This window comes from Vigna unguiculata, chromosome 6 (assembly GCF_037176805.1).
Source record: "Vigna unguiculata cultivar grain cowpea cultivar isolate G323 ecotype 2 chromosome 6, ASM3717680v1, whole genome shotgun sequence".
In the NCBI taxonomy this organism is placed as follows: domain Eukaryota; kingdom Viridiplantae; phylum Streptophyta; class Magnoliopsida; order Fabales; family Fabaceae; genus Vigna; species Vigna unguiculata.
In genome coordinates this window covers 41,346,021-41,360,410 of record NC_140797.1, presented here as the reverse complement: position 1 = coordinate 41,360,410, position 14,390 = coordinate 41,346,021, and the positions used below count along the sequence as shown (strand labels likewise).

At 31.6% G+C, this 14,390-nt stretch overlaps 1 protein-coding gene, 1 long non-coding RNA gene and 1 pseudogene across 3 annotated transcripts; 2 read left to right on the top strand and 1 right to left on the bottom strand.

Annotated features, from left to right (window-relative positions):
• Window positions 1–1,229: 1,229 nt before the first annotated feature.
• On the top strand, window positions 1,230–4,840 carry LOC114188873 (ent-kaurenoic acid oxidase 2-like; annotated as a pseudogene). Its single transcript, XR_014995869.1, has 8 exons — window positions 1,230–1,475; window positions 2,679–3,161; window positions 3,255–3,516; window positions 3,591–3,680; window positions 3,755–3,833; window positions 3,997–4,103; window positions 4,256–4,374; window positions 4,492–4,840. The product of XR_014995869.1 is annotated as an ent-kaurenoic acid oxidase 2-like (transcript).
• Window positions 4,841–6,305: 1,465 nt separating this feature from the next.
• LOC114188643 (ent-kaurenoic acid oxidase 2-like) lies at window positions 6,306–11,466 on the bottom strand. The gene is made up of 8 exons (XM_028077212.2): window positions 11,038–11,466; window positions 8,778–9,255; window positions 7,986–8,249; window positions 7,766–7,855; window positions 7,602–7,680; window positions 7,268–7,374; window positions 7,041–7,159; window positions 6,306–6,779 (listed from the first exon to the last, which is right to left on the bottom strand). Exons 1-8 carry the CDS (start codon window positions 11,274–11,276, stop codon window positions 6,689–6,691), a joined length of 1,467 nt encoding a protein of 488 aa, XP_027933013.1. The 5' UTR covers window positions 11,277–11,466; the 3' UTR covers window positions 6,306–6,688.
• Window positions 9,251–11,331, top strand: LOC114188644 (uncharacterized). The gene is made up of 2 exons (XR_003605405.2): window positions 9,251–10,322; window positions 10,433–11,331. It is a non-coding gene; the product is annotated as an uncharacterized LOC114188644 (long non-coding RNA).
• Window positions 11,467–14,390: the final 2,924 nt, after the last annotated feature.

Here is a 14,390-nt window from a genome sequence, read left to right as displayed (position 1 = left end):
TTATAATTCAAAACAGTTCCATTGTATAGAGATTTAATTCCGTGACATTCATTTTCTTCATAGGTTGTTGTATCCTTAGTATGTACCAAATTATAAATAAAAATTTAATATATTAATTTTTCTTACCTCCATTTGTACTCTACTTGGAAAGAATCAAAAGTTAGACAAAACTAAGAAATACTTAAATTAAAAGTCTTGATTTATAAATAAAAAATTTCACTACATATTTAAACTAGTATAAATTAATTTATTTAATTAAAATTTTATAAATTAATTTATGTAATTGAAAGAATATATGCGGACATTACAACTTACACATGTAATCAAAGAAAAAGTTACAGATTTAAGGAAAATAAAATGTACTTAATAAACATAATTTCATCATGTCAAATTATCTTAAATAAATTATGTTATCTTCTAAATTGTATCTTTTTAATCAGAAACGATTTTAAAATTTTAGAAATAAAATAGAGAATGTTAAAATAAGGGATTTAAAGAGATGATAAAATTTGTAAAGTAAAATACTAAATAATTAAAATTATAATTTATATAATAAGCATAAATTAAAATTTTGACCTTTATTTTTTAAATCAGCTCTACTAAACATAAATCTAATTATATTATGTTTCTACGGTCTAACTTTATCTCTCTTCGATTTAATACACCTATTTTTTATACTAAATAACATAATAAGTCCGAAAAATCAATACATTTTCCTTTATCTTATATTTTTCATTATCTCTTAAAGTTGTAAACATTTTGTAAAAATGATAAATTTCTTCCCAATCACATAAATCTTTAAAATAATTTCAAATACTTTAAATTTTCATTTTATAAATTCATTAAAATTGAAGTCATATCATTTCTACTTAATCTTAAATTTGGTAAGACTTTTTTTATGTCAACATAATATTTTAAAATTCCAATCCGATATAAGTTATAAAAGCTTAATTGAAAACTCTTTCCTCTCTTCTCACAAACAACCCAATATCTCCTCTTTACATTTTCTCTAAACCAAACATTTAAAATCCATGTTCACTTCTAAACACCTTAATTAAAAATGTAACTCTAAAACATTGTTTCGAAAATTATACTTTGTTTTAGAAATAAATAAGAAGTTTGGTCACTACTGTTTCTGCATTCCATTTTGTCTCCACTCCATCCCTTGCCTAGGTGAATATTGCACAGAAAGAGAGTGAAGTATAGCCATCCAAGTTTAAGCAGTGAAAATTCTGGTGTGTGTTGATGATGGAGGGTGTTTCAGTGTGGCTACTCTATGTTTTTGGTGCTCTTCTTGTCCTAAGGTTTCTGCTGAGAAATTTAAACTGGTTTCTCTATGAACACAAACTGGGTGAAAAACAATACTATCTCCCCCCTGGTGATATGGGCTGGCCCTTAATCGGCAACATGTGCTCCTTCTTCAGTGCTTTAAGGACCAATAACCCTGAGTCCTTCATGGACTCCTTTTATACCAGGTACACCATTCACTCTTCACCACCATTCTCATTTACATTTTCTGCACTCAAAATATCTCATATCCAAACTCTTCACTGTTAAGATCTCAATCATGATGTCATTAGAACTTATGATCTCATGCATGTTGTGAGAACACTGCACTAGTGAGATCTCTAATGGTTCTTTCGAGTAGAACACTAATCCAACTTACATTTGATAAAATCTTTCAACTCAAAACTTTAAGAAGAATTTATAAATCTATTTCCTTATAAAGTTTTCAATTGTCTCTGTACAAAATAGAACTTAGATTTCTCAAAACTTAAACTCTCCACCTGACCAATCTCAGTTTGTCAAAAATTAAACAATGTCCCATGTTTGCTCCCATTTGCTCTTAATTCAGAGATTAAAGCTCACAGCATATCATATGTGCCACATAAACTGACATTTTTCTTCTGCTAAACACATGCTAATTAACATCTTTGATTTCTTGATCTAAATTTTGATTCTCAATTTTGGCTACGGTAAGACATGGACAATGTAATAGTTGCTATTCTATTACAGTCCCGTACATAAATTTTACTGATGTTTTGAAAGCATATATCAGCATTACCAATTTACTGTGTTTGAAAGAATATATTCATCTGTCTGTTTGTTGTTTTTGACGTTGTGGTGTCATCACAAAGAGACCCTGCACGTAAGGCTCTCATGGTTAGTATGGTTCAGTCCAATCCAAGAACTGTAACATAAGATAACATTGTTTCTGTGATTTTCGTCTCCTTCTGCTCTTTGAGGGACACGACACCAAGCATCAGGTGCAGGTTTAAAAAAAAAAAAAAAACACTGTTTATTTTTCTTAGATCAAAATAAATTCTGTGCACTATTTGAAATTATTTTGCAATCTAATTTCATACAAAATTTCATATTATTTTTTAAGCTAATATATTAATGGAATGTACATTAATTTGATTAATTATATTATATTTTCATTTCCTATGACTCCATTTTAAACCATGAATACATTAAAGTGAATAAACATAAGTTGTATTATGATAAGATGTGATAAAGCTTAATTCTTTTATCTTTTATGGAAAAGATAAAATGTCATAAACATCAATGAAAAGATGAACATATATATAGTTGATCATTTCATGCTCGCATAATAAAGCATGAACTTGAAGCATGAATGTAACATAGATTTACATTGAATGAACAATTATTTGCAGATATGGAAAAACTGGGATTTACAAGGCATTGATGTTTGGAAATCCAAGTGTGATGGTGACAACGCCAGAAGCATGCAAAAGGGTGTTGACAGATGACAACAAATTCACTGTTGGATGGCCTCGTGCCACAGTAGAGCTGATGGGAAAAAAGTCTTTCATTTCAATATCCTACGAAGAACACAAACACCTTAGGCGTCTAACATCTGCTTCCATCAATGGCTATGAAGCACTCTCTGTTTACCTTACATATATCGAAGAAGCTGTCATAAGTTCATTGGAGAAATGGAGCACCATGGGAGACATTGAGTTTTTGACTGAACTGCGCAAACTTACTTTCAAATCATTACACATATTTTTCTTGGTGAAGTAAAGGAAGATGCGCATGTTATGGAGAATTTAGAAAAAGAATTCACTGCACTTAATTATGGACTTAGAGCCATGCCCATTAACCTTCCTGGATTTGGATTCTATACAGCACTCAAGGTAACTTAGTTTTCATCACTTTCTTACTTCATGTCTATTCAATTTGTATCAATGCAATATGTTATGTTATAAATTTACTTTTTACAATTTCAGGCAAGGAAAAATCTGTTGGCCATATTTCTTCCTGTTGTGGATAAACGAATAAATGAAAGGAAAAATCCCCGGCAAAAAGGCCAAAGATATGATGAATGCTTTGATAGATGTTGAAGATGAAAATGGAAAGAAATTGAGTGGTGAAGACATCACTGATATCTTGTTGATGTACTTGAATGCTGGTCATGAATCCTCAGGACATATTATCATGTGGACAACCTATTTCCTTCAAACCCATCCACACTTCTTCAAGAAAGCTAAGGTATCAACCATGTAACAATTTTCTTAATTATTAGTTCAACTTTACTTCTCACCATTATTCATTTGCTTAAACAGGAAGAACAAGAAGAAATTGTAAGGAAAAGGCCTCCAACGCAAAAAGGGTTGTCACTAGCAGAAGTTCGAAAGATGGAATATCTATCCAAGGTACAGAAGATAAATGGTTGATCAATGGTTACTTTCATAATATATCTCTGTTTTGATTTGTTTACATTGCAAAGGTGATTGATGAAACACTGCGACTGATCTCATTCTCACTTACGGTTTTTCGGGAGGCAAAATCTGATGTCAATATCAATGGTTAGTACATATATTCAGTCATAATCTATCATTCCAATGAATGTTAGAATTATCTACTTGTATTATGAATGTGCTGTAGCTAAATATTAGTGCAACACAACTTCAAATATTTTATTCATAGCACTATAGACATATATACACTAACTGCACTTTGATGTTTCAGGTTACTTGGTTCCAAAAGGTTGGAAAGTACTGGTCTGGTTCAGGTCTGTTCACCTTGATCCCGAGATATATCCTAATCCGAAAGAGTTTAATCCTGGGAGATGGAATGTAAGTTGCAGAGATTTAGTTGAAAATTTTGAATTTAACAGATTAGTTAATATATATATATATATATATATATATATATATGTATATATATATATATATGGTTATATGTGTTTTATACTTTGATGGGAAATTTACTGTGATATGAAACAAAGGAACTGCACAAGGCCGGAGAATTTCTTCCCTTTGGAGCAGGAAGTAGATTGTGTCCTGGAAATGATCTTGCCAAGCTGGAAATCTCTGTTTTCCTTCACCATTTTGTGCTGAATTACGAGTAAGCATCTTCTCCCTCTTCAAGCCACTATTATCTTTTTTGTTAGATATGTTTTAGTCCTTAAATATCATTTTACCGTCAAAAACTGGAAATCTGAGTTATATATGTCTGGCACAGGCTTGAACGCCTTAATCCACTTGCCCCTATGAGATTCCTTCCTCACCCAAGGCCCATTGATAACTGCATGGCAAGGATCAACAGAGTCAAGTAATTTTAGTCTGCTACGTAGATCCTTTAATGGAAGAAGAGTGGGAGCATTTCACAATGAGAGCAGGGATCTAATGAAAGTTATTTCTCGTATCAAACTCTTGTCGCTTGTTGCTGTCTTGTCAGGTTTATCAAACTGCGTGAATAAACTGAGGATTCTACAAATTTATGTTCCATTTGCTACTGGCTACTCTAAAAAGGATGTGTGCATGCAAATAGGAATTGATTTTCATTTTCTATGATATTTGATTTTTCTTAACTGTTCCTCTGTGCCTTCAAAATGATCGGAATAAGCTTCATTATTCATAAACAACTACGAGAGATGTTTGCACCAGTTATGAAACACCAACTTCCACCTAAAGACTGAACATTCTAGACATATAGCTCAATCCAAAACATATATAAAACTCAATAACCTAATTAATATAAACTTTACACAAATTTAAATTATTAATTAATATTTACATATTCTTCTTAAAACATTCATATCAGATAGTTTGTGTTTGCTAGTCAAACGGTGTTAACATTGCCAAATTTACTTTTGGTCCTCTGATTAATATTTTTTTAATTTTTTTATCTATTGATTTTGCATAATATCATTTTTAGCTCAATATTAAATTACATTAACTAATAATATTACACAGTTATTTACTCAACATTTATCACCGGTTTAATTGAGTAACAGTTTATCGAAAGTGTAATAAAAAAAAAAAACTTAACTTCATTATTTAAAAGAATATTTGGTCACCCTGTACCTTGAATGAACTCTCTGAATTTTAAACAGGATAAGAACATAAAAGTTGTAAAGCGGAAGAAAAGGAATAGACAAAAAACAAGATAAATTTTTTACATTATCTGATAAATAAATTATAAGTGTTTGATTGATAGATAACAGAGAGAAATACGAGGAGAAAGACAGATATTGGGACGAGATGTGACTAATTGTCATACCTAATTTAAAAAGTTGAATATTGTCGACAGTTATATTTGTATCAATACAATGATTTTCAGTTAAAATTGGAACATATTCGGACGATATCATAAAAGCAAGTTTATTTCTTATACATGAACATGTGAACACGAGAGAAGTTTTTAAGGTGAAAGTAAATTTTCTTCCCGTGCTAACATGGTTTCTTTATTTTTTTGTTATTAAATATTTTTTTTTCATCCAAACCAACAACATTGAAATGAATTAGATTTATATATAATTTATGGAATTTTATTTAAGAATTTGAATAAAAATCTATCTTCCCTGTATTTGCATATGTATTTTCTTATGTTAATGTTTCTCTAGATTTTATCATCTTTACGAAGATTTATATATATAATGAAGAGCATCTTCTATATAGATTCGCTATGACTAACCAATGAATCCTCAAAGATGAACATAATTTCTGTTTAATTTTACTTAAAGAATTATGGTGAAGGTTTAATGGTCTAATAAAACATAAAATATTAGTTATCTAAATCTATCCATCATAAAATATTTATGGGAATCATGAGTTTCTTTCAGTATATCAAAATTTAATAGATCAATTAATCGGAGGAGTTGTGACTGGATAAAACATATATTTATGAGAGACATTCTTTGAGGAATTTGGAATTCATATGTATTTATTTGTCATTTTATAACTTTTAAATTAGTTTAGTTTTTTAATATGCTGATTGGATTGAGGTTATCCTGTGACACGATCTGTCACTTTCATGTTCTTGGCTATTCTGAATTGGAACACCATTATTTTACATATAATATGTGGAATTCGGTTCAATCATACATTATTTTTTAATTTTAAACAGTCTAATGCACAAAAATTTGGACAAATACCTAATGAAACAAAGTTCTTTTGTTTACTTGTCAGAACATTTAGACATGACAGAAGACTTCCTAGCTAGTGCTTCAAGAGAGTTTGGAAGATGCAGATATGGAAGATATACTTATTTGTATGTACTGTGAAAAACTCTCTTTTTTTTCCTTTTTTTCTTTTTTGAAGCCATGTGAACTTAGCTTAGACTGGAACTGCAAGCATTTATCTGAGGAAGATAACATGGAGACAGAATTTCAAATTTAAAAGAGCCATATATACTACAGCTCTCAGGTTGTTGTAGATCAACATTTCCTCACCCTTCCCAAGCAATTGTCCATGGGCCTTGTATGTGGTAAGTATCTCACAGGACAATTAGGATTTTTCTGTTCAAACCTGTTGAATCAACAAGTAACACAAAACATAGTTCAAGATATTATTCAGTTAAAAAAATCCAATTTCAATTTGTTTTTCCATTTGATTCATGAGTGATTAATTGCTTATGTGTAGCAGTTTACTCAGCAATCTGCTATTGCTAGAATGAGCAAGAAAAGCAACATTAGACTTAGGTCCAATCATAGCATTCAAACAAACTATGGTAAAATATAATTTATTATGGAAAAGTGATGCATGCAATGGTAGAGTGAGAATGGTGACCGGTAATTCAGAAGGAAATGATGAAGAAAAACTGCTATTTCCATCTTGGCAAGATCATTCCCAGGACACAATCTGCTTCCTGCTCCAAAGGGAAGGAATTCTCCTGCTTTGTGTTCTTTCTGTCAATAAGAATCACCAAATTCAAAATTAAACCATAAAGCACATATAAAAGTGCAGAATACATGAACTCAATTCAGAATAGGTAAAGATGAAGCTTGGCAACTTACATTCCATCTATAAGGGTTAAACTCCTTTGGATTAGGATATATTTCAGGATCAAGGTGAACTGATCTGAACCACACAAGTGCTTTCCAACCTTTTGGAATTAAGTACCCTGTATCATGAGTGAAAGATTATACTTAATGCCACAACATGATATTCTTCAACATTTATGCAGTCAACAAATATCAAACTAGCCACTAGCCTTCATATAATATACAAAACTAAGTTCAACAACAACTGAGAAGAGTATAGCTTTGTTTTTTCACTTCTTTTATCATATGAACGAAGCAAGAATATTCTGATACTGACAACAAATAAATAGGCAGAACATGGACTAACCATTGATATTGACATCAGATTTCGCCTCCCGAAAGACCACTAGTGAGAAAGTAATCACACGCATTGTTTCATCAATCACCTAAACAATGTGGCAAATGGAAACATGTATAATCATAGTTGACACAGTATATAATGATATTAACTTCAGATTAATAGATATATACCTTGTAAAGAAAATCCATCTCCCGAACATCCTTTAGTGTCAACCCTTTCTGTGTTGGAGGCCTTCTCCGAACTATTTCTTCTTGTTCTGCCTATTCAAGGCGTAAAGATAAATGTTAGTTTTGATCTTACACTACTATATAGAGGGTAGAACAAGTACACATTTTCCAGCATGAAGTGATTAATGTGCATGATTACTGTGATAATTAAATAAGCTGTTACCTTGGCTTTCTGGAGATATTCTGGGTGCTTTTGCAGGAAGAAGGTTGCCCACATGGTAATGTGTCCTGAAGATTCGTGGCCTGCATTCAAGTACATTAACATGATATCTATGATGTCTTCATCACCCAACTTTCTTCCATCCTCATCAGCAACATCTATCAGAGCATCCATCATATCTTTGGCTTTTCCAGGCAAATATCCCTTCCTTATGCTTCTTCTCTCGTCCACAATAGATTGAAATATGGCCACTAGATTTTTCCTTGCCTAAAATAAAATCATCAAGTGGTAAGATGTTCTACCTCTATAACTGCAAGATTTCAATAGACTATACTTTGTTCCTTCATGTTACAATCAGAGTCTGACAGAAAGGGACTTCTGATTCATGTGCAGAACATACACTATAGTGTGACAATGTCATTGATGATTTGAGTATCCTGGAATATGATTGATTTAGGTAGAAATTGATTGCTTTTACCTAAACTGGTTTCAACTTTGCATAAACTATAAATCATGTAGTCAAAATCAAACAAGTGAAACATAAGGATATCAATAAGCTTTTCCTCAAATGATGACAAATGACCTTATCATTTACCGATTCATAGAGATTAATACTGCAAGACAAGCTCTACTCTCCATTTCTTTCAAATTAAAAGCAAGGAAATTCTAACAAACATTCTATTTTGTTCATACAAGGCAAAACTTAGATAAAGTTCTTTATATCCTTGTTATCTAGTTTTCAAATCAAACCACCACATATGGGGTTTTAACACAGTTAATGTTCGAGTTAATTACCTTGAATGCCTTGTGGTATGCAAATCCAGGAATATTAATCCGCATGGCTCTGACTCCATAATTAAGCGCTGTGTATTCCCTCTCCAGAGCCTCCATAATAGGTTCACTTTCTGAGCTAAGGAAAATATGCATTATGATTTTGAAAGTAAGCTTCCTGATCTCAGTTAAAAACTCAATTTGTCCAAGCTTGGCCCATGTCTCCAATGAACTTCTCACATTTTTCTCAATATATGTCAAGTAAAGGGACAAAGCTTCCATGCCATTGATTGAAGAGGATGTCAAACGCCTGAGGCGCTTGTGTTCTTCAAAAGCCATTGAAATAAATGACCTCTTTCCAATGAGCTCTATTGCAGAACGAGGCCAACCAGTAGTGAATTTATCATCATCTGTCAACACCCTTTTACATGCTTCAGGTGTTGTCACAATTATACTTGGGTTTCCAAACATCAAGGTCTTGTACATTCCAGTTCGTCCAAATCTTCATGATTTATTGTTTCAATAAAAAAATAGTTAATATCACCAACTATAATGCACAAATATGATATATGATACATATATTGTTCACATATTTGGGATACATAGAACATGTTATAATCATAATTCTATTAGATATGTATACAAAAAAAAAAACTGTTTGTGAATAATAAATATACTTCTGTCATTGAGAACATAAACCATTCTCTATTTCCTAAAATCAGAATTAGAGTATCATTGTATCGAGTTTATTCCCTCCTAAAGAGGACAACTTTCATGTTTGATGCGTTGAAAGATTACGACTGTCTCACCCCTATTAACAACAAAATACATATCATAAAAAAAAGTGAACCGCTTTAAAGTTAATATTTTTTTAGGTGGTAGGTGCTGTCAAATACTGAATAGCTCACCTCAGTAACATTTGGAAGTATCCAAGAGTAAGTATCTTATACATATTTAACACTAATTAGCTAAGCAAATGTCACGTATCAGTATTTTATACATCATCACATTGTTGGGAATAGTCCAAGTCTGAGTCAAAAAGTCTCACGTTAGATAGAAAAAACAAAGTTAAACACTATATAAAAATAAAGATCCATAACAATATTATCTTAAGGTTTTGGGGTTAAAGTTGTGTTAAATGTCTTATGTGTAAGACTAATGTCATATAACCATATAAAACCACAATCTCTCAATGATTACAACCCTATAACTCATATGAAAAAATATATAAACCCAACATACACATAGGCACGAGGGGGGAAGAGTTAGTGAGAGAACTATTCTCTCCTTGGAACTTTCATTTATAACGCTTCTTCCACTTTAATCCTAAGAGATAAGCTAGTAATACTAGTAGACAATTCTACGCCATATAGTATAAGTATAATCAATTTGTTATTCGATTTTATCATTTAATTAATCATGTTTAAAAATTCTAAAGTACATTATAATACTTTATAGACCATCTTAATCATGGAGGGCCCATCTGACATGGACTGCACATTCTGACGTACGTGTCCGGACATCAAAACGTATATATATACTGGACGTATTGCATCATAATTTTTCAACGTAAATTTTACTTCTAATGTTTATTTTTTGTACTTTGAAAAAAAAAAAAAGCATAATAAAATTCAAGCTAAAGATTTTCTAAAATTGCAATTCTTTTTGTAATTCTGCAGGTACATAATAAATTCGTTAATTAAGAGCTAGAAAGCAGAAAGGACGAAAGTTGGAGTATCAGGGTCCAGAAATTGTGGCTCTTGCGCCACTCTCACAGCCACATAGCAGAAGAAAACTCAAGACAATGTTGTGAGTGAGAAAAAGAAAGGGAGGTTAAATACAGTGATGAAAATGACAAACAGAAACAGCACTTCTCTTATTCCCTGTCAATGGTTTGTTTGTTTGATCAGTTTGAAAAGGGTGATGCTGCAATTCCAAAACTGAAAAGGTAGTATAATGGTAATTTCACTTTCACAAAGAACAAGCAGCTTTTTGTGCCAAACTAGATATAAAGTAGAAAAAGTACATTATCTTATGTTTCCTGGACCACTAATAGCAGTAGCAGCTTTGGTTAAGGGGTGTGGCTGTGTCAGTGGCATGAGGTGAGGATCATGACATCCATTATCCCTCTCAGACTCACAATCACAAGTCACAATACAGAATCACCTCCTCAAAGGTAGTAAACATTAAACAAACAACTGGGTTATGAAAAAGGTATAATTTTTTTTATCATACAGAGGGTGATAAATGTTAAAATTAATTGTTACTGGTAAATGGTAATTACCTGGAAACAAAGGAGGAGATGAAGGAATCAGGGTCCTTGGACTTGAAAGCTCTGAGGAAGGACCACATGTTGCCAATGAGGGGCCAACCCATGTCACCAGGGGGTAGAGAGTACTGCTTCACACCTAATTTGGATTCATAGAGCCACCAATTTAACTTCTTGAGGACTAAAAGAGCACCACCAATGGCTACAACCACAAGGATCAACCACATGGATCCCATCTCCATCACCATCATCATCAATCACACAACTTCAGGCCACCCCACAGTCACTACTTACTCAACACTCACTCAACTCACTCACTCACTCACTCTCTTTCTGTGTATTTATAAGAAAACTTGAGGGTTGAGATGTGGAGAGAGAGAGAGAGCGAGGGAGGGTGAGAAGATAGGAAAAGAAAAATATATATATATAAAGTGAATTTGATGACAGCACTGAGTGGCCAAAATGAATTTGTGTAAAGTTATAGAACATAGACACAGAGGTGGCCGGCTTTCTTTTCCTGTATTTTGTTTTGTTCTGTAGCTAATTACAAATCAATGCATACTGTGTATGTGGAATGATTCCACTAGCTCTGGTTGTAAAAAAAGATTTATAAATGTTTGTTATTTATTGTGGACAATACAATCAACTAATTTAGTATTTCTATAAGTCTAGTGTTTTAAGAATAAACAAAATTTGGGTTGTTAACAAGTATTTTTCTGAGGAGGATACATACGACTGAAAACAATCTTTTGTTTGTGTTATGGTTGTTTGTTTCTTTGAGAATTGTTCTCCCAATTAATGGTGCACACCCTGAGCCATGTTTGCTGAGTTTAAGGATAGAGTTCTGATTTGTTGCACTGTTGACACATATTTGACTCTTGTTATCTTCTTTTTCTTTATCATATCACAATAATTTCATCATTTGTTATATATGAGTAGGGTTGGAGTCTTCTGAGGCCTTGTATCTAGAATCTTATTATTAAGTTAAGTTGCATGATTTGAAAGTTAAAAAGTTAGTAATTAGAGGAAGAAAGGAAATTTTCTCTGGTCCTTATCAGAGATCATGTGTTAACTTTACGACCATTGGGGCAAAAGTGGACATCATGAAATCCTGAAAAATCTCCTCATAGTTTTGTGCTTCTTTTTGTGAAATTATGTATAAAGCTCACAATGATAGTGGTTGAGGCAAATAGTACAATTGACTTTTTTCTGTATCCTAGCTTCGTATCAATTCGTGTTGGATTTGAAAACTTTGAATCGAGCCATGTTGTTGTTGCTCTCTCGAAGAGGCTTATTTTACATGTCAATGGATGTCTCCTCTTCCTGCTCGTGTGGTTGAAACTTTGGAAAATATCTCCCTTTTTAAGTTTAACTAAACTTTATATTTATATCGATTTATACAATTTGTCTTAATTAATAATCCACTTTTTCACGTTTATTTATATATATAGATTAAATATTAGTGTTTAGTCCGATATACATAGGGATCCCACACAAAATATATGGGACGAGTCTAGAAGTTGAACCCGCAAGTCTGATTTGCATAAGTCTGCGGTCCGCGAGGACTGGTCTGCAAGTCTGCATAAAAAAAGAAAAAAACTTGCACTTGTGTATATTAGTTACTTTTTTTATGAACTCTTGCATTAATGTTCCAAATTCTTGTATAACTAGAAAAGACAATTATTATGTTGAATATGAATATGATGAAAATGTTGAATATGAATATGATAAAAATGTTGAATTATCAATTTATCATCCAACTCCCCAAAGTCTTTACTTAATTTGGTGAACTTCTTAAAGTTTCCCAATTTTTAAACATTGAAAATTTTATCATAAGAATTGAAAAAAATAAAAATAAGCGGATCAACCAGCAAGCTCGCGGGCCAAGTGATGTGCGGGACGGGCTAATGATTGTAGCCCGCATAAATTGTGCAAGACGAGATGGGTGAGCCCGCAATGTATGGGTCTTACACGGGTCGGGCCTAAACAGACCAAACCGACCCACATTGTCATCCCTAGATATACAATAATAAATCTTGTTATGATAAGTGTTAAATTTATACAATATTATATCAAACAATCATTTTAAATTTTAAATTTTAAATTTAATTCAATTTAAAATAAATTTATAAAGTAAGATCTAGTCGTAATTATATGTTATAAATTTATTTTATTTTTAATTAATATTAAATATATAATAATTTGACGACCCCTTAAAGTCTCTCTATGGTCAAGGATTTTTAAGTCTTCTTAGAAAAACATGGTTTTTGAAGCTGTAAATTATATGCTGATTAAAAGTGTGTTTGCACTTCACTTAAAAAGTTAAGGTAGGTTGAACACTATTCAAAAACAATTTATTATGATTTTTAATTTACTTGGATTTTAAGACAAATTTTATTTTCATAAAATTTCTCAAACATACCGGAAAATGAAAGTTGGTTTGTGTTTTCCAACTAAAATTCAAACATGAAATATAGTATTAGTTTCCTTAGTTTTTCTTATTACTTTTACGATTTTTCTGTTAGCGGACACTATTTAATGCAATTGTTTCTTGACGCGTTTGTTATTGATTTGAGAAAGATTTATTCAAATCAAGATTATGTACATATTAATTGAGTCTTATAAAAAATTAGTTTTAAATTAAAACTAAAACCATGGATCCAAATAGTGTAATTATCACTATGTAAATTGTTAAGTATTATTGTTGGAGATGTTATATTGATTAGAGATAAATGAGTGCAAAATTTATCTTATAAATAATTTTTGTATGATTGGATTAAACTTAAAATTTATTTTGTATAGAGTCATCTGAAGTTTATCTTAACAATGTTATTTATTGGATCTATTGTGTTATTGTTATCAAACTATCATTAATGTCTAGTTTTACATAGGGGTGACAATGTGAGCTTGATCGAGATATTGAGTCCATTGACATATTAAAGTCCAACTCACATAACTTGCAACCCACGCAGACTAGCCCGCAGTTCGAATAAAAAAAAATTGCAGTTATGTATATTAGTTATTTTACTTTTAGACTTCTGCATAAACGTTCAAAATTCTTGTATGAGTGAAAAAAAGAAGGGTTATGTATTTTTGAATATGCTAAAATTTGAAAGATACATCATATATGTTAAAGTACGAATATGAATATGATAAAAATGTCAAAATTTTTGCTTAATCTTGTGACCTTGTTAAAGTTTTTCAATTTGTTGAACATTTAAAATTTATCATAAAAATTTTAAAAAAAAAGTAAGCTAGCCTATGGGTCCGCACTTATGCAAAATAGGTCAGATTTTTCAACCCACATTTTCAATGAGGTGAGCCAACTTGACCTGCATTTTACAGACTAAGTGCGGAGCGAGCCTAAA